We start from the raw sequence: 20,808 nt of genomic DNA, 5'->3' as shown, positions 1-20,808 counted from the left end.
AAATTATGAGAACCATATGTGATGTGCCAAGTATAGTGCTGGACATATTGAACATGCCTAATAAATGCTTGTCTGTCTCCTAATAGAGTAAGTGGTTCTTTTAAATAAAAATAGGTAACATGTTTATAGTGTGAAATATATGCCAGGCATGTTCTAAGCACTTTATATATTAATTCCATCCTTATAAATAAGACAGGAAGTAGGTATTTGCCTATTATACAGAGGTGGAAACTAGGTTGGTTGTACTGTGTATACTTTAGAATTATCTGATTTCCCTGAAAAACTTAGGATCTTGGGCTGGGGTTGTGGCTCAGTAGTAGAGCACTTGCCTAGCATGTGTGAGGCACTGGGTTCAATCTTCAGCATCACATAAAATAAATAAGATAAAGGTATGTGTCCATGTACAACAAAAAAAAAAAAACAAACTTAGGATTTTTGAGTTGGTAATTATATATATGGAGTACAGTGTAATGTTTTGATATATTTGCTTTGGATTTCCTATGTTAATAGTTACCACATGCAGATAAGTTTTGTTTTCTTTTCAAACTTGTGATTTTTTTTTTCCTTATTGTTCTACTTGAGTACTCTAGAACAGTATTGAATAGAAATAGTGTTCTTTGGGCTGGGGGTGTAGCTCAGTGACAGAGCGCTTGTATAGCATGTTCAAGGCCCTGGGTTCCATCTTTAGCACCACATAAAAATAAATAAATAAAATAAAAAGGTATTGTGTCCAACTATAACTAAAAAATAAATATTAAAAAAATAAATAAGTAAAATAAAGATATTAATAGTGTCCAAACTACAACTAAAAAAATATTTTTTTAAATTGTGGTTGGACCTTTATTTTATTAATTTATTTATATGTGCTGCTGAGAATCACCTCACACAAGCTAGGCAAGCGCTTTATCACTGAGCTACAACCCCAGCCCAATAATATGGCGCTTTCTTTATGGAAAGATTAACCAAAGATTGATTTTCTCTGATAATAATGGAATTATTTAGGACTACCATGTGCCCATTACTGAGCTTCAAGTATTTTCAAGCCTCTCCCTTTTCACTGGAGTATTTTAGGGATGTGTGTGTATATGTTTCTTTCTTAATTGAGATGGGATCTCAATTTGTTGTCCAGGCTGGCCTCAAATTTATGATCCTCCTGTCTTATAAGAGTCTAGAGTAGCTAGGAAACAGGTGCAAGCAATCATGTCCAGCTTTTAATGGAGTATTTTAAAGTAAATCTCAACCAGATCCTTTGACAGAAACTTTAGTGTGTCTCAGTAAAAAGGATTTATTTAACATTGTTGCTATATCATCACACTCAGTGATTAGTCATTTGTTAATATTACCCACTACTCAGTCTGTAGTATATTGTGATTTCAGAAGGTGGTTTTACATTTGATTTGTTCAAATCAGAATCCAAATAGCTCCAGTTGTTGAATCTTTTATTCTTGTAGTACTGGGGATTAGACCCAGAATGCTCTAAGAATATAAAGAGTACACCTAAACTGCATCCCCAGCCATTTTCATTTTTTGAGAGAAGATCTCACCAAGTTGCTGAGGCTAGCCTCAAACTTGCAATCCTTGTATCTCTGCCTCCCAAGTCGCCTAGGGTTACAGATGTCTGTCACTGCACCTGGTGTATCTCTTTATAGTAAACTTTTTTTCTTTTTCTCTCCATGCAATAATTTGTTGTAGAAATTGAGACAGTTTCTTTTTGATTATGGTTGGAGTATTTTTTTAAATTTTTATAGTTGTAGATGGACAGAATGCCTTTATTTTATTTATTTTATGTGGTGCTAAGGATTGAACCCAGTGCCTCATGCATGCTAGGCAAGCGCTCTGCCACTGAGCCACAGCCCCAGCCCTGGTGGAAGTATTTCATTGGGTGTTTATCCATTTTTGTATGTTTTCACATTTTGCACAAAATTAATAGCATTGCTTTACTTATTTATTTATTTTTTAAATAAACATTACTCTCTATCACTTTGAGGATCGAACCCAGCGCCTCACGCATGCTAGGTAAGCGCTCTACCACTGAGCCACAACCCCAACCCTCATTGCTTTATTTTATTTATTTATTTATTTTCTTTTTTCTTTTTTTTTTTTTTTTTTTAGAGAGAAAGAGAGATAGAGGAGAGATAGAGAAATTTTTTAATATTTATTTTTTAGTTTTCGGCGGACACAACATCTTTGTTTGTGGTGTTGAGGATCGAACCCGGGCCGCACGCATGCCAGGCCAGCGCGCTACCACTTGAGCCACATCCCCAGCCCTTATTTATTTATTTTCATTCATTAACCTTTCCAGAAGTTTTTTATTACTCTCTTGAAAGAGTCATTGTTTAATTTTATTGATACCCTATCATTTGTATCTTTTATGTTCTCTTTCATTTTTAAAAAAATATTTTTAGTTGTTGATGGACCTTTATTGTATTTATTTGTATGTGGTGCTGAGAATTGAACCCAGTGCCTCACGCATGCTAGGCAAGCACATTACCACTGAGCCACAACCCCAGTCCCTCTCTTTCGTTTTTATCTTTTACCATTTTTTCTGTTCTTTTTCAAATGTAGTAACTTGGATGTTTACTTCCTGAATTTTTATCCTTATTTTCTAACATGTCTTTTAAGTTTTGAATTGTTGTGGATGGAGATTAATTTTTTCTGTCTATGTTCAGTATGCTGATGCCAACATATTTTCTTGGGTAATCCAGGGGAAATGTAAAAATTGGGCATAAAATATGATCTTGTAAATAATATAATTAGCAGAAAAAATGAAGAAAATAACAGCAGTTTATTAAGCAGTTGTCTTTTTTGGGTCAGGGTTTGTTTGCTGTGGTTTGAACCAGGGCCTTGAGCTTCCTAGAGAAGGTTCATTAACACTCAGCTATACTCCCAGCCTGTAGTTGTCTTTGAATAAAGCTTTAGGTGAATTTTATTTAAAACATTGTTTTCAGGCTATTCATAGTTTATTATGTTTTCATTTATTTGTTTGTTTATTTTGGTGCCTCAGGAGCACTCAACTATTAAGCCACATCCCAAGCCCTTTTTTGTATTTAAGAGACAGGGTCTTGCTTAGTTACTTAGGGCTTCAGCCTCCTGAGCTGCTGGCATTACAGGTGTGCACCACCAAACCCAGCAAATGTTTTGTTTTTATAATGGAGAGGCCCATAGGATTTTTTTCAGTAGGAAAGAGAAAGATCTGTAAAAGTCTGGGTTCTAAATCATATCCTGAGATTTTAGGGTACAAATTAGTTTAGTCAGTTTCTTTATGACCAGATGCTTACTGTGATGGGCACTAGGCAAGAAATTGGTGTGTAATGGTAGGACTTGTGCTTGTAAAGATCTGCTGTTTAGGTAAATGGGTGGGTTGAGGGGTAGGGTAGTAAGGTAACAGGGAAAGGGAAGAAAAGCAGACATAAGACACATAATTTCAGTGATAAGATAGAATGCTCCAAGAATATGAAGGTTACGCAGAAGAGGAGTTCTTAGGAACCAATACTAATTGGATCAAGTAGATCATTAAAATGGTAGTTTGTCTTTAAGGTTTAGACTAATTTTTTATGGGATATAAATACTTATTAATACTTCCTTTCACGTGAGCTCTATTTGAAGAATTAAAATGAAAGAAAACTCAACATCTCAAATGATATTAGGTTAATACTGTCCATAGTCTTGCCATGGTACATTTGGTGATGTCTGGAAATGTTTTTTGATTGTCACAGTTGGGGTACAGGTGCTACTGGCATCAAGTGACAAGACCAAGGATCTGCTGATTATCTTTGTGAGGGGGGAGATATTCTGTACTGAGGGATGGTGTGCTCTACATTGAGTTACATTTCTAGCCCATCTTTTTTTTTTTTTTTTGGAGTCAGTGTCTTAAGATGCCCAGACTGGCCTTGAATTTGCAGTCCTTCTGCCTCAGCCTCCAGAGTAGCTGTGACTATAAGTGTGTGCCACCACACTTGGTATTCTGCTGAGCATACTATAGTCATGAGACAATCTCCCCTCTCCCCACAACAGAGAATTAGCTAGCCTAAAATGCTAACAGTGTCCATGTTAAAGAGCTTTGTGTCAGTCTATAATTTGTATCACCTTGGCTGATGATCATGATGGGGTGGTTTATGTTGAAGGGGTTGAAGCTGTTTCATATTGATCTGATTAGATTTTGGTTAAGGAAAACTATTCTGTAGACTATGGGTCATATAAAAGAAAATATACTCAGTTGGTTAAGGCCCTACTCTGTGGTAGGAGCTTGCCAAAAAATAGTGGACAACTCTTGTCTTCCTGGAGCTTACACTGAATTTGTAGATTTCATTTTATAAATGGATGGTTTTTTTTTTTTTTTTTTTTGACTGTGTTTGTATATCATAACATTTTAACTTGGTTTTTTAAAAATATTTTTTATTTGTACAGGGACACAGTACCTTTATTTTATTTATTTATTTTTTTAATGTGATGCTGAGGATTGAACCCAGTTCCTCACACATGTTAGGCAAGAACTCTACTACTTAGCCACAACCCCAACCCAAAGTTTGTTGTTTTTATTTTGAATTTAGTTTGTTTTAACTTCTAAGGAAGGCTGGAATAATAGTTGCATATCTTTTTCATGATTATTAGTATAAATTTTTAGCAATTTACCATGATGGGTATTATACCAACATTCAATCCTTTTCCCCCTTGGTCTTATTTTAGGTACAATTCTTGGATATTTGAATCTGTTTGTATAACCAGAACCCCTTAATTTTTTTTTAGAATGGAAAATTGTAATACAGATAATAAATAGGTGATAATCCATGGAGTGAGGTTTGGAAATGATATTTAATGCTTACCCAGAACCAAAATACAAAGAGGTTTATGATTTTGGTTGTGTGAGACTTTAACTTTCATCTTTCCTCCTTTTTTTTTTTTTAGATTTTGGATCTTTGTTTGACCTGGAGCATGATTTACCAGATGAATTAATCAACTCTACAGAATTGGGATTAACCAATGGTGGTGATATTAGTCAGCTTCAAACAAGTCTTGGCATAGTACAAGATGCAGCCTCTAAACATAAACAGTTGTCAGAATTGCTACGGTCTGGTAGTTCCCCTAACCTCAACATGGGAGTTGGTGGCCCAGGCCCAGTCATGGCCAGCCAGGCCCAACAGAACAGTCCTGGATTAGGTTTGATAAATAGCATGGTCAAAAGCCCAATGGCACAGGCAGGCTTGACTTCTCCCAACATGGGGATGGGCACTAGTGGACCAAATCAAGGTCCCACACAGTCCACAACAGGTATGATGAACAGTCCAGTAAATCCACCTGCCATGGGAATGAACACAGGGATGAATGCTGGCATGAATCCTGGAATGTTGGCTGCAGGCAATGGACAAGGGATAATGCCTAATCAAGTCATGAACGGTTCAATTGGAGCAGGCCGGGGACGACCGAATATGCAGTACCCAAATCCAGGCATGGGAAATGCTGGCAACTTACTGACTGATCCACTGCAACAGGGTACTCCCCAGATGGGAGGACAAACAGGATTGAGAGGCCCCCCACCTCTTAAGGTAAGTAAGTGCCCTTTTAGTTTATGAACACAATCAGTAACCATTTGATTGTTCCAGTTACTGATTTACTGTTCATATTCAATCTTAACATTGTATAGTATTTCCTGTGTGTTATATGTCAGTGATCTCTTGTGATGTCAGAGGTTTTAAAGAAGTTCTTCTTTTTTTTTTTTTTTAAAGAGAGAGAGGAGAGGGAGGGGGAGAGAGAATTTTTTAATGTTTATTGTTTAGTTTTCGGCAGACACAACATCTTTGTTTGTATGTGGTGCTGAGGATCGAACCCGGGCCGCATGCATGCCAGGCGAGCGCGCTACCGCTTGAGCCACATCCCCAGCCCCTAAAGAAGTTCTTCTATAAGTAAAAACATTGATTATACAACTGACTAGTGATAGTTGGCATTATGCATCTTTAAGTAGAACAACTTGGAGTGGCCCTGGTTTTTTAAGTAATTTATTGGATTTTTTTGTTGTTATTAACAGGGAATGAACCCAGGGGTTCTTAACTACTGAGCCACATCCCACACCCCCTTTTTTTTTTAAAGATTTTTTTTTTTTAATATTTATTTTTTAGTTGTAGTTGAACACAATATCTTCAATTTATTTATTTTTATGTGGTGCTGAGGATCGAAACCCAGGGCCTCGCCTGTGCTAGGCAAGCGCTCTACCACTGAGCCACAACCCCAGCTCTCCCCCACCCCTTTTTTATTTTTTATTTTTATTTAGGGTCTTGGTAAGTTGCTTAGAGCCTCACTAAGTTGATGAGGCTGGCTTTGAACTTGCAATCCTCTTGCTTCAGCCTCCTGAGCCACTGGGATTACAGACATACTTGAAAGGCTTTTCTTTTCTAGAAAGCCCACTTTCTTAGCTTTATTGAATACTAAAAACATTTTAAAGACCTTTTAAATGTGTATTCTGCCTACATTCTAAGCATATCATTCCTCCTCTGTTTTTCTTAAAAATATTTTTTTTTCTTAAAATGGGATCATGCTATTAATGGCCAGTGCCTGTGGTTAATTATTTCTTGAATGATAGAAGTCTTCACTTGGAAGATTGGAAATGGTTAAGATTTTCACAGGAGTCCAAGCAAACTTTCTAAGAGGGGTACTTGGAATAGCATTAAGAATTTTGTTCTTTAAAAAAAAATTTTTTTTTATTCTTGAGCAATTTGATGGGGGCAGAGAATGCAAGTATGAATTTAAGGCATAGGGACAAACATGGGCTGAGAAACTAAAATCACATGTAGGTAGACAAACTTTCCTATCTTCTTTCTTTCCTTCCCTCTTCCTTCCAGCTCCATAGTATAAAAAAATAACAATTTAGGAGAGGACTGTGGTTACCATACCTGCTCTGTAGATTCTGCTTTTCTAACACTTGTTGTGGCTATTTCAGTGTAACTTACTTAGAATATTTGGAATAAGAACCAGAAGGAAGAAGATAGCCAGGCACGCTTATAATTCCTGAGATTTAGGAGGTTGAGGCAGGAGGATCACAAGATTGAGGCTAGCCTGAGCAAATTAGCAAGGCATTGTCTCGAAAAAAGAAAAAGAAAAAAGGTTTGGGAATGTGGATCAGTGGTAGAGCATCCATAGGTTCAATACCTACTACTTGATTAGGCATTATCCCTTGTCCAAAACAAAGCAAAACACAAAATGAGAAAGTAAAATACCTCTTATAGATATTTGCCCTCCTCATGTTTGTTTATATTCTTTTTTTCTCCCCTCCCCTTTCTCCTTTTTTTCTTGCTGTCCTGGGGATTTTACCCAGGAACACTCTACCTTTGAGTTATATCCCCAGCTCTGTGTGTTTTCGTGTGTGTTTATTTTTTAAAATTTGAGATAGGGTTTCACTAAATTGCCCAGGCTGGCTTCAAACTTTCAATCCTCCTGCCTCAGCCTTCTGAGTAACTGGGATTACAGGCTACCATGCCAGCCCAATGTTTATGTTTTTGTGGAGAGAGGAGCTGTATGACAGGTATTAAACCTTGACTAACTAATAAAATATTTACTTTCTGAGTCTTGGCTTTTGTGCTGGAGATAGTGCATGAATTTAACTTCATGGAACTTACTTTCTACAGGACACACAAGGGAAAAATGTCTAATATGCCAAGCAAGTGCTATTGGGGTGTGTGTGGGGGGGTGTCAACTGTGAGAACAGTTAGGTAGGAGTGGGTTATTGTTCTTGTTTTCATCTAAATCACAAATTTCTTGTATCAGCATTATTTCAGGACCTGAATAATGGCAGTGAACAAAACACAAACTCCTGTCCTTAAGGAGTTTATATATACATATTTTTTTAAGTTTTTTTTGTTTTTGTTTTTGTTTTAGTTGTAGATGAACACATAGCGTCTTTATCCAACCCAGTGCTTCACACATGTGAGGCAAGTGCTTTACCACTGAGCTACAGCCCCAGCCCAGGAGTTTATGTTTTGATGGAAAGGGACTAAATTATTGGAGTTAAGGAAGAGGTACGCATTTAAGATCCAAGTATTTTTATAGAACATCTAATTTTTTCTTTATGATAGGAAGAAAGGCCTCCTAAATTTTCCTGTTGAAGATTAAAATAAATCCAAGTCAGAGTATTTAAATTATTAGCCAGCACTTGCCCCCTTTCACTTTACAAGTCCTAAAATTATCTTATAGGGGCTATGAACAGCAGTTGTGGAAGATATGATCATGCTGCTAATAGAGATTTCAGTTGGATTAATACTGTATAAATTAATGTAAGGTTTTTATCTACTATGGAACTAAGACTAAATTCATTCAGAAAATCTGTTCAGGGACTGGGGTTGTGGCTCAGTGGTAGAGTGCTTGCCTCACTGCATGGGACACTGGGTTTGATCCTCAGCACCATATAAAAACAAATAAACAAAATTAAGGTATTGTGTCCATCTAAAATCTGTTCAGTGAGAGAGCCTTTATGATCAGGAACACGAAGTTCAAAATAGATATTATTGAATAATCTCAGGTCAGATGTGGTGGTACACACCTGTAATGCCAGCCTCAGCAATTTAGGGTCTCACTAATTTGCTTAAGGTCTTTCTATCTCAAAAATTAAAAAAAGGCTGGGTTGGTGCGGTGACCATACCTGTAATCCCAGTGATTCAGGAGGCCAAAGCAGGAGGATCCCATGTTTGAAGCCAGCCTCAGCAACTTCGTGAGACCCTATCTCAAAAAATTAAAAGGGCTAGAGATGTCATAGTTAAACACCCCTAAGTTCACTGCCCAGTACCAAAAGTAAAATAATAAATATATTAGACTGTATAAAAGTACTTAAATTAGTGTTAAAGAGTCTTAATAGGTATTTAATATGTGCTAGGGTTAAGTTTGTAACAATAGTCTTAAAAAGAAATAGTTTAATTCCATCATATAGGTAAGGGAAACAAATCTCACGAGTTGTAGAGAACTCTTGCTTTTGTGAATTAAAAGCTCATTTTAATTGCTATAGTTTAGTACCATTCAGTTATTATGATTCATGTATCAATCTAAAACCTACACAGCTAAAAAACAAAGTGATAATGTTTGCTGCAACATTTGTACAATCTTCATTGCTAGAGTTATAATAACAGCAATAGTCATGACTACTTTCTGTAATCCTTTCCACAGTTCTCCCTTAATGATCCCTGGCCCCTTCACAGACAATCCTGGAACATCTTTATTACTTCTTACTCTGTAGTCTTAGGTCTGGGGAAAAAGAAATCCTAACCCATGTTTCCTCTGACTGGTTGATTTACATACTTTTGTTACCTGGATCCAGTTAGGTTCATCTCCAAATTTTTTTATACCTTATGACCGATGAAAATTGGTGTTTAGAATAACAAAAATCATGAGTTGGAGGTGTAGCCCAGTGGTACATGCTTAGCAAACTGAGGCCCTGCATTTGCTCTCCAGCACCAAAAACCAAAACAGACAAAAAGTCTCAGGGGGCATTCATTCAATTGAGTATTTGCTTTAGGAGTAATCTCCTCCTGGGCAAAACAGGAGTGTTAATGTCAGTTTTGGAGCTCTTTTAAAACTAGCATTAGTTTGTGATGGCCCTTGCCATGTGATGTTGAATCCTGAACTGTAATGTTTTTAAACTAAGAGCTATTATTATTGCACCTCTGTTTTAGAACTTGAGTGGCTTTGGTTGAGCGAGTAGTACAGCAGGTAGGAAGGATTAAGGGTTCATTAGGTGGAAGGCAGGGAGGGAAAATCCATATGGAGAGAAACTGAATAATAGTGTTATAGTGTAGGTTGGATGGCTCTAGTCTCTATTTGCTATTAATTGTGCTTTAACACAAAGACTTGCCAGTACAAATATATAACCTGGACATTTGTGAATCTGCTTGATAGCATGAAACATCTAAATTGATTTTATTATTTCTTGAACCTTGAAATCACATAGTATTGACTTGCATTAACTATGGTGTGTGCAGCTCTGACTAAGACTTAACAGGGATTTTTGTCCCTGTTGTAAATGTTACTAAAGTGTTAATATTCTTTACCTTTCATGCTCTGCTTTTTACTTTTCCTCTTTATCAATGTTTATCTATCTTTTTCTCCCTCTCTCTTTTTCTTTCACGTGTGTTGGTTCATGTGTGTATTGGTTCTTGTGTTCCCCCAGCTTTCTAGGTTTTGTGTGTGTGTGTGTGTGTGTGTGTTTACTAGTAGTTGTTGATGGACCTTTATTTATTTATATGCCGTGCTGTGAATTGAACCCAGTGCCTCAAACATGCTAGGCAAGGGCTTTACCACTGAGCCACAACCCCAGCCCTCTAGTTTTAATATATTGAAAACAGAAGCAACCTGTAGAATCAGAGTTTTTTGGGGGGGTAGTGGTATTGGAGAATGAACCTAGGGTGCTTACCCATTGAGCCGCATCCCCAGACCTTTTTAAATTTTAAGTTAGGGTCTGTGTCGCCTAGGGGGCCTTGCTAAGTTGCTGAAGCTAGCTTTGAACTTGGAATCCTCTTGCCTTAGCCTCCTGAGTCCTGTGACTACAGGCATGTGCCATCATGCTGAGCATAGTCCCCTTCTTCTAACTTCTTTAAACTGTGCCTTCCTGGTCCTTTGCTTTTTCGGTTTAGAGATGTCTGTGTGGTAATGGGCAGTTGAACATCTGGAACACATTAGCTATAGGGAGGTAACAAGATCAAATAACTACAGGGTAGCATAAATTAAGTACAGTATATTTTCCTCCTGTTTTATGTGATAGGAACTAGGAAAGGGGTACAGGAGATAGGATAGTGATAGGAAGATTGGTTGTATTGTATTTTCTAACTAGCAGCGTAATTCTGAGGATGATGAAGTAGGTAAGAAAAAACAGGGAGTCTCTGACATAGTGACCAAAAACATCAGGAATAAAATATTGCCTCTTGACTAGCAATCAGTGCAGTTTGTGTATTTGAGACTTTAGTCTTATAGAGAGAGAGCTTGGAGTATGTAGGTAGTACCTCATGACTGAGGGAACCAGCAATGTCAGGAACTGGTTTAAATTAAGCTGGTCTAAGCAGGCAAGGTAGTGTCCGTGCACATAGTTGTGAAACACCAGATTATATTGGGATGTATCTGAGTAAAGATGTTAAGCTTACTAACAGACACCAAGGCAGCTTACAAATTCCAGCATTTTATTTACTCAAATAATAGACTAAGCATAATTTACTATAATTTATGAGCATAATTTATTATCTCTTTATCAGTTACTGTCATGCAGATGTGATAATTTTCATACTGTCTCTCATGAATATCCAGACTAATTAAAGAAACAAATGAAACCCAGTTCCCCCACGTGTAAGCATGCATACTGTTGGAATATAACTATTAGTACTTTAAGAAGCACATTTAGCAACAGCATTTATTTTAAACTACCAAACATATCCTGAATTCCTGTTTCTGTATTTATTTGTCCCTGTAATCTTCCTGACCAGATTTATTTAGAATATTCCAATTATTGGAGAGGAGATTGAATCAGTAAGTTTTTTTTTTATTCTGAATGATTTCTGTTCAGGTCACCCCATTCTATTATACTGTTTTCCAAACTGTGCCACTCTCATTCTCATTCCCCCATCATCATCAGTGCATTGACCAAGTTACTTATCTCTTAGTTTCTTAATTACATTTAAAAATGAAACTCATTTCATGTCATATTTATGTAAGCAGAATATAGAAACTGAACTTTATTTATAGAGGTTCATATATTTTTTGTGGCTTTTATAGTGTTATTTCTCAAAGTCAGTAAAGTACGATTTTGAATGTTTTAGGATGTCTAGATGATAAAGCTACAAAGTTAAATGAACTGAGGTTCTTTCCTTGTTTTGGTCCTGGGATTGAACCCAGGGGTGCTAAACCACTGAGCCACATTCTCAGCCCTTTTTTTTTTTTTTTTTTTAATGCACTTTCCAGCTGCTCATTGTAGGAGGAAAGAGCTGGATCTTTTTATTTTTTATTTATTTTTTTTAAGAGAGAGGGAGAGAGAGAGAATTTTAATATTTACTTTTTAGTTTTCGGCAGACACAACATCTTTGTTGGTATGTGGTGCTGAGGATCGAACCCGGGCCAAACGCATGCCAGGCGAGCGCGCTACCGCTGGAGCCACATCCCCAGCCCTCTCAGCCCTTTTTTTATTGTGAGATAGGGTCTTGCTAAATTATTGAAGTTTGCCTTGAACTTGTGATTCTACAACTTCAGCCTTCCGAGTTGCTGGAATTACAGGCATGTGCCACTACACCTGGCTAGGTTCTTTCCTTTTTGTGCATGGTCTAACATATAGAAGAGGCACATGTTCTAACACATAATCATCTATGTCATATGTGATTTAAGGCTTGAAAACATGGCAATGTAAAAAAGGAACTCTATAATTATAGGACAACAGAGGATTCATAGTAGCAGCATTCAAAATTAAAAGGATGAGCAGAATCTGTATAGGTACTTGTTAATTATGGTTGTGCCACCTAAGTAAACAAAGAATGAAAAATGAAAATTAATTTCATGTTTGTGATCTTAGTATTTATTTCCTTTACAGGTTAGCATCACAATCAAATAGTAAAGGAAATGTGCCACTGTTCAGTTATAGAAGAAAAGCTTAAGGCAAATGTTAGAGTCTCAAGAAGCATTATGGTTTCATAAGAAATGGGTACAGGAAATAGTAAGATGCCATGAAGAGATAGGCCTCATGAAGGTCCTGGTATACCATTTAATGGTATGCCCTCCATTAATAAATACAGGTGAAGATAGAAGCCAAGATCTCTTGAACTTAGTCTATACTAGCAGTGATGTGTTTGAATTAAGATGGTAACATTGAGCAGGGACATGGGAAAGATGTATGTGTGTGTTTAGATAGAATTGAAGGGTCCTTTGATAGGATTGGATCTGGCAGAGAGGGATGGAAGCTGTGTGTGGCACGTTTTAAATCGAGCAGTAGCTATAGCATTCTGATTTACCATTCTGAGTGCTTACTGTTTGTCTCTAGTAGGAGTTGACTTAACTTTTGGGATCCTACAACTGGGTGGAGGGGAATTGGGATCTGAGGAATGTTTACCACTGAGTCGCACCTGTAGCCTTTTTTTTATTTTTTGAGATAGGGTCTTGCTAAGTTGCTGAGTCTGGCCTGGAATTTGTAGTTCTGCCTCATCCTTCTGTGTAGCTGGAATTGCAATTGTGTAACCCCAAGCCCAGTTAGCTTTTAAATTATTAATACTCTTTTCAGTTAATCATCATCATACATAGTATGATGGTTTCAGGAGAACTAAAACATAATTACAGAAAACCTACTTTCAGGTATATAGGAGTTGCAAAGTCAACTTACTTAAAGGGGTAAGCAGGTAACTTAATGAATAGAGTAGCTTGGTTTATAGGGCAGCAAGGATTAGTGTAGAGTTAAGATATTTGCATGTTCTTTCCAAGGATTCAGAATTAAAAGGTTTAGAAAGCATTGTTACCAATGTCCCTTTATTTAAAAAAATAAAAATAAAAAATATATATATCTCACAAATCACCAGTTTTCTCTCTCTAAATAAAATACTGGAGTACAAAAACACTTTGATTTGTCAAACTCTACAATGTTATATTTAGGGATTAGATGGCACAGAAAGTTGAGCTGAATTGGCCATGGTGTGTACATTAAATGTAAGTACATCATATGCAACTTAATGGGAATGAATGGCAAACCTTTTTTAATAGATAATTATATGAAGATGATTAAAAGTGTTTCTAAATACCTTTATCTCAAGTATTTACAGAAAACAGTTGTAAATTTACTGTACTTCAGGCCCCTTGTTCTTGATCTTAAGACTGTACTTTCAAAGGCATGCTTTTTTAAATATGTTTTATGTGGTACTGGGAGTTGAACCCAGAGGTGTTTTGCCACTGAGTTATACCCCTGGGACTTTTCTTTCTTTCTTTGTTTCTTTGGTACTGGGGATTGAACCCAGGGACGCTTGACCACTGAGCCACATCCCCAGGCCTATTTTGTATTTTATTTAGAGACACTGAATTGCTTATGCCCTTGCTAAATTGCTGAATCTGGCTTTGGACTCGTAGTCCTCCAGCCTCAGCCTCCCAAGCCATTGGGGTTACAGGCGTGTGCCACCAAGTCCAGCAAGGTCTTATCTTTGAGACAGGGTCTCACTAAGTGGCCAAGGTTGACCTTAAACTTTCAATCTTCCTACCTTAGACTCTCAAATTGCTGGGATTACAGGCATATGCCATCACATCTGGCTAGTTTTCAGTATGTTTTCTAATATGAATAGAGGATTTTTTTCAAAATTATTTTGTATATAGTATATAGAAAATCAAAAGGGAAATGGCATAGTAATGTCCTAGTAACATGGGAAAGGAAATTAATTTTTCTTCCGTTTCTTACTATTAGATAGGAATGATGAACAACCCCAATCCTTATGGTTCACCATATCCTCAGAATTCTGGACAGCAGATTGGAGCCAGTGGCCTTGGGCTCCAGATTCAGACAAAGACTGTACTACCAAATAGCTTATCTCCATTTGCAATGGACAAAAAGGCAGTTCCTGGTAGTGGAATGCCCAACGTGGTAAGTACTTACCAGTTACCAGTGTACGTTTAAATTGGCATTTTAACAACAAATAAAAGTGTAAAGTTTTGATACCTTCTGTATGTGCTAAATTTGCACATTATGAGCCTGAATTACACTAGGTATGTAATGAGTGAACCCTCTGAGGGAAGAGGAGGCTTGTGCGTTCTCTTAACCAATGAGTGTGTTAATCCAAACAGGAGCAAGTAAGCTACTGCAGTTTCAGGGAACTAGCCCTTTAGCAAATTTGGCTGGTAAGCATTTCTGAGGAATAGGAAAGTGAAACTTCTCTGCTCTTAGGGGAAGGATTCTCTGGCAAAGGATCTCAGTTCTCACTGACTACATCTACTAGTTCTTTTTTTTTTTTTTTGCTACTACCATACCAAAGTATCTCTCAAAAGATATTTGTTTTTGTTTTACAGTGCTGAGGATCTCTCTACCACTGAACCATATCCCCAATTCCAGTGTGTAGTGGAATTTGTTTGTTTGTTGCAGGACTGGGCTTGAACCCAGGGCCTCAAGCATGCTAGGCAAGTGCTCTACCAAGAGCTACATCCCCAGCTATTTAAATTTCATTTCGAAATAGTCTTCTTAAGTTGCCCACCAGGCTGGCAAATTATGATCCTCCTGCCTCAGTCTGCCTCAGTCTCCTTGAGTAGCTGGAATCGCAGGGGTGTGGCACCATACCTTCCCTTACATAGTGTTTTTGTTTTGCAATACTGGGACTTGAACTCAGGGCTTTGGACATGCCAGGCAAGTTCTCTACTACTGGGCTATACCCCAGCCCCTTATAGAGTATTTTAAGCAGTTTTTCATGTGTGTGGGTACCAGGGATTGAACTCAGGTGCACTCTAAGCCACATTCTTAGCCCTATTTTGTATTTTATTTAGAGACAGGGTTTCACTGGGTTGCTTAGCACCTCATCATTGCTGAAGGTGGCTTTGAACTCAAAGTCCTCCTGTCTCGGCTTCCAAGCTATTGGTATTATACCTCTGTGGTGCTGAGAATTGAACCCAGGGCCTCGCACATGCTAGGGGAGCACTCTACCCCTGAGCCACAACCCGGCCCTATTTGTTTGTTTTTAAGTGTAGGGTCCTATGGTAACTCTATTTCTCTTTGAGATGTTTTTGGGTTTTGTTATGGTCACTGACTGTCTGTATTTTAGTCTTCTAAGTACTAGAAAAATAAAGATTAAAGACAAAAAAAAAAAAAAAAAAAAACACACCGCATCCTTGTCCCTTAGAAAGACTTACACTTCTTTTTTTTTTTTTTGAGAGAGAGAGAGAATTTTTTTAATATATATTTTTTTAGTTTTTCGGCGGACATAACATCTTTGTTTGTATGTGGTGCTGAGGATCGAACCCGGGCCGCACGCATGTCAGGCGAGCGCGCTACCGCTTGAGCCACATCCCCAGCCCTTTACCACTTCTTTTTAATTGGAGAAATTAAATTTCTTCCAGAGTTTGTAATTTTTTTTTTACTCCCTTGTCCTCTACTGAATCAACCAAGAAGTTCCTCATTCTTTTATCGTAGTGGGGAATTGAGAGCCCAGGTTTGTTAAACATTTTTTGAGACAGGGTCTCATTGAGTTGCCAAGGCTGAGCTCGATTTGTAATCCTCCTGCCTCAGCCACAACTGGCAAGTGCCTCATTCTTTAAAATCTAAGGGAGTCTTACTCCTCTCCCAATGTATGTTCTTCACTTTGTTTTTTGCATATCATATATTAATTATATCATTTGGTAATGCCATCTTTTTTTCTTGTTACTATATTGAGCTTTTTTTTTCTCTTTAATATTTTAGTTGTCAGTGGACTTTATTTTACTTTATATGCGGTGCTGAGAATCTAACCAGTGTATCACACATGCTATGTAAGCGCTGTACCACTGAGCCACAACCCCATCCCACTTGAGCTTCTTGATGGTTGGGGCCATCATTTATATATGTATTTGGATCCCTCCATCAAAAAAATAATAATAATTTGCATATAGTAGACCAACCATAGAGTTTTAATAGAAAATATCCAGATCCCTATTTAATAAGAGATAGCATACTGTGACATATTCTGTTAAATGTATCTTTATTGTTATATCCCATAGGGCCAACAACCTGCCCCACAGGTCCAACAGTCAGGCTTGGTGACACCTGTTGCCCAGGGGATGGGTTCTGGAGCACATACAGCCGACCCAGAGAAGCGAAAGCTCATCCAGCAGCAACTTGTTCTCCTTTTGCATGCTCACAAGTGCCAGCGCCGGGAACAGGCTAACGGGGAAGTAAGGCAATGCAACCTTCCCCACTGTCGAACTATGAAGAATGTCCTGAACCATATGACACACTGCCAGTCAGGCAAGTCCTGTCAAGGTGAGTGGACCCACATTGGAAGGTGATGGTTTTGTTTAGAACTTTGATTATTCTGATGGTATTATGGGTGTATACATAGGTCCAAACTCATACATAAAATTTGTGCAGATTTTTTTTGGGGGGTTGGGAGTACCAGGGATTGAACTCAGGGGCACTGAGCCACATCCCTAGCCCTTTTTCATATTCATATAGATACAGGGTCTTGCTATGTTGATTAGCGCCTTGCTGTTGCTGAGGCTGGCTTTGAATTTGCAATCCTCCTGCCTCAGCTTCTCAAGCCACTGGGATTATAGGTGTGCGCCACTGTGCCTGGCTGTGCACGTTTTTTTATACCTCGATAAAGCTTTAAGAAATATTCTATTATCTGAGTATACCACAGTCAATCCATCTGGTAAAAGACCTCTTGGCTGTCTAGTGTTTAGCAATTATAAATAATGTTGCTATCAACAAAGATCATTTTGAGACTCCTCTACTCGTAATCCCTACTGTACCATTGGGAAATGATAAAAATTGAGTTCATTTAATGAGCCAATATCTAGAGATGGTATGAGAGTAGAATTCAAAGGTCTTTCCTTTTGAGATGGTCCTCACTGGCTTTGATTTGCCCCATTGTATCATCCTTTTCTTATCATTGAAGATATGCTAACAGCCATGTACCCAAATATTCAACTTAATAGTTTCACCTAGTTTCTTCCAATTTACTAGGAGTTTGTGTATGAAGTAATTAAAAACTTGTTTATAGGCATGTGTTAGCATATTGGCTTAGAAAGAATATCTTTAAGTATGTCATATTGCATAGTGATGGAAAATGGGGCCTCTGAAACCAGAGGCTTGGGTTTAAATCCAGCTTTGGCTACTGTGACCATGTGCAAAATTGCTTAACTTTTTTTTTTTGGTGGGGGGGCCTGTTTTCATATTTAAATCTGAGTGTTAATAGGAGCTTCTAAAATCTGAGTACCAGTAGGACCTATACAGTAGCACAGTTATAAAGGTAAATGTGTTTATACATTTGTAGCACGTAGTGATTGATAAGTTAGCTATGGTTTATGTAAAAAGAAAATCCTACTCTTAAAAAGTTTTTTCTCCATTTTAGTGGCACACTGCGCATCTTCTAGACAAATCATTTCACACTGGAAGAATTGTACAAGGCATGATTGTCCTGTGTGTCTCCCTCTCAAAAATGCTGGAGATAAAAGAAATCAACAGTGTAAGTGATGAAGTCTTTTACGGTTTATACCAAAACTACTCAGAGCCTCTCACTATGCTGTTTGATAGAATCTAGAGTACTGTTTTTTCTTTCTTCTTTCCTTTTTCTTCTTTTCTCTTTTTGCGGTGCTGGGATTCAAACCCAGAACCTCACACTTACTAAGCAGGTTCTCTACCGCTGAGCTACATTCCCAGCCCAGAGTCCTTCTTGATTATGTGGGGTTCCTATAATTCTGGGACTGAGGCTGTGGCTCAGCGGTAGAGGTGCTATAACTGCCTAGTGCTATCATACTATGTTGAAAAAATATGTTTTTTCCTTTCGCTTTTTCTGCTTCCAGTTAACCACATTAATTCCTAGAATCAGATTGTTTAAATAGCTAAAATATAAGATCCAAGAACTCTAACTATCCATTCTTTTATTAAAACAGCCATAGGTGAATTTGGGCTCCATTTTAAATGCATGGAAATTTTAATATAATTGCTTTGACATTGAGCAAGTTACTCTCCTATACCTGAAGTCTAAATAACTTGAAATTTTTAAAAAAATATTTGTTTTAGTTGTAGTTGGACACAATACCTTTATTTTATTATTAATTTTTATGTGGTACTGAGGATTGAACCTAGAGCCTCGCATGTGCTAGGGGAGCACTCTACCGCTGAGCCACAACCTCAGCCCCAGAAACTATCTTAACAGAAATAAAAAACTGATTATTTTTTAATCTTTGGATGAAAAAGTTTTTCTTACAGCAAAGACAAGTCATAAATAAAAATATATTTTAAAAGTACATCTACCACATCTCTGTCAACCATAAAACTTTAAGCAGTGAAAAATGGAAAGCATGTGAAAATGGAAGTAAGTTCCATAAACAAATCATAAATTCCCCAGAAGAAAATTGGGAATAGGAGATAAATTCACCAGAGGGAAGAAACACACAAAGTTCACTGTTAAGTAATGAAACTGCATTTTTAAAAATCTCATTGACAGATAAGATGCTACCCAGTTTTGGTATTTGTGTGGTTCTGGGGCATTCATATACTGTTGGTGGGAAATCTGATACAGCCTGTTTGGTATTGTGGACCAAAAACCTTTCATACCTATGATCCCCTTCAATCCCAATCAGTTTTGCATCTAGAAGTTTTTTCATAGAGATAATGGGAGTCAAGATATGTATACTGAGATATTTTATGATCACCATTAATAATAATTTTGTGGTTTTTTGAAATTTAAACATGTTAGTCTTTCTTTTTTTCCCACCATCTTTAATATTGTAATGCCATGTCTTTCGTCTTCTATAGCAATTTTGACTGGAGCACCAGTTGGACTTGGAAACCCTAGCTCTCTAGGGGTGGGTCAACAGTCTACCCCTAGCCTAAGCACTGTTAGTCAGATTGATCCCAGCTCTATAGAAAGAGCCTATGCAGCTCTTGGACTACCCTATCAAGTAAATCAGATGCCACCACAACCCCAGGTACAGGCGAAGAACCAGCAAAATCAGCCGTCTGGTCAGTCTCCCCAAGGCATGCGGCCCATGAGCAACATGAGTAAGTTTGTGTCTTCCTAGTAGCAGAGATGATATTGGTTGGGTATATAAATGACATCTGTAATTGCAGGATTAACTCCTTATTCTTTTTCTCACTTTTCCCCCTAATTATGGATATAATTTTTTTTAAAAAATCACAGCCTAAAAGAGCTTTTATGATCCATATACCAGAGGTAACACTTCTGGATTACATCATTTTTTCTCTTTTTTTTTTTTTGTGGGGCAGGGGGGAGTTTAAATTTCTAGAAATGAAAGTTTAATGAGATCCCTGTGTTATTCTGTATCTTCCTTTACTGTGTGGATATCTTTCATAATCAGTATCTAGTATCTTTTTTAATGTAATATTTCATCTTATATAATGACCTATTACAAACGGACTTTGAGGTTTCCAATTATTTTGCCGTTTTAAAACTCTAAGTAGAGACAGGTGCCAGTGGCTCATGCCTATAATCCCAGCATTTTGGGAGGCTGATACAGGAGGATTGCGAATTCAGAGCCAGCCTCAATAACGGCAAGGTGCTAAGAAACTCAGTGAGACCCTGTCTCTAAATAAAATACAAAATAGTGCTAGGGATGTGGCTTAGTGGTTGAATGCCCCTGTGTTCAGTGTCCAGTCTCCCCTCCTAAAAAAAAAAAAAAAAAAAAAAAATGAAATGGTAACAAATTATCTTTAGNAAAAAAAAAAAAAAAAAAAAAAAACCTCAACAGAAATTGTATTTGGCTTAAGGTATTGTTTTAGTTTGAAATGTATAGAAATGATCGTGGTTATTGTTGCTGTAGATTTCCATGTAACTGGCAGCAGGAATAGTGTGCTGTGCCTCTGGAAATAGATTTTTGAATAAACTGGTTTGTCGGTGTTCTGATGATATCCTAATTTGGTGTTTTTTTCTTGCTCTGTGTATATGTGATAAAAGAGCTTTGCCCTGTGACTGTCCTTTTGTTGTCAGGCTGTTAAACATCTAAATTATTTTGTTTAAAAAGTTAGATTGACAGTTTTGTTTTTTGTTGTTTTTTTTTTTTTGTTTTTTCTCTTTCTAGTGCTGGGGAGGGAACCCAGTGAGCTAGGCAAATGCTTTTCCACTGTATCACACTCCTATTCCTGTTCCCTTTTCTCCTTTTTTTTTTTTTTTTTTTTAACTT

At 37.4% G+C, this 20,808-nt stretch overlaps 1 protein-coding gene across 3 annotated transcripts in view; it reads left to right on the top strand.

The window, feature by feature from the left end:
* Ep300 (E1A binding protein p300) overlaps nt 1-20,808 on the top strand; it is a 78,882-nt gene that overhangs the window by 14,891 nt on the left and 43,183 nt on the right. For 2 of the 3 annotated variants that reach the window (XM_015501874.1, XM_048803094.1), the window contains exons 2-6: nt 4,906-5,543; nt 14,387-14,563; nt 16,660-16,921; nt 18,015-18,128; nt 19,424-19,669. In XM_015501874.1, coding sequence (XP_015357360.1) covers nt 4,906-5,543; nt 14,387-14,563; nt 16,660-16,921; nt 18,015-18,128; nt 19,424-19,669 — 1,437 coding nt within the window. The remainder of the gene's footprint in view (nt 1-4,905; nt 5,544-14,386; nt 14,564-16,659; nt 16,922-18,014; nt 18,129-19,423; nt 19,670-20,808) is intronic. The other variant, XM_015501876.1, reaches the window with a different exon arrangement.

This window comes from Marmota marmota, unplaced genomic scaffold (assembly GCF_001458135.2).
Source record: "Marmota marmota marmota unplaced genomic scaffold, marMar, whole genome shotgun sequence".
Taxonomy (NCBI): domain Eukaryota; kingdom Metazoa; phylum Chordata; class Mammalia; order Rodentia; family Sciuridae; genus Marmota; species Marmota marmota.
This window is presented reverse-complemented; position numbering and strand designations above follow the sequence as displayed.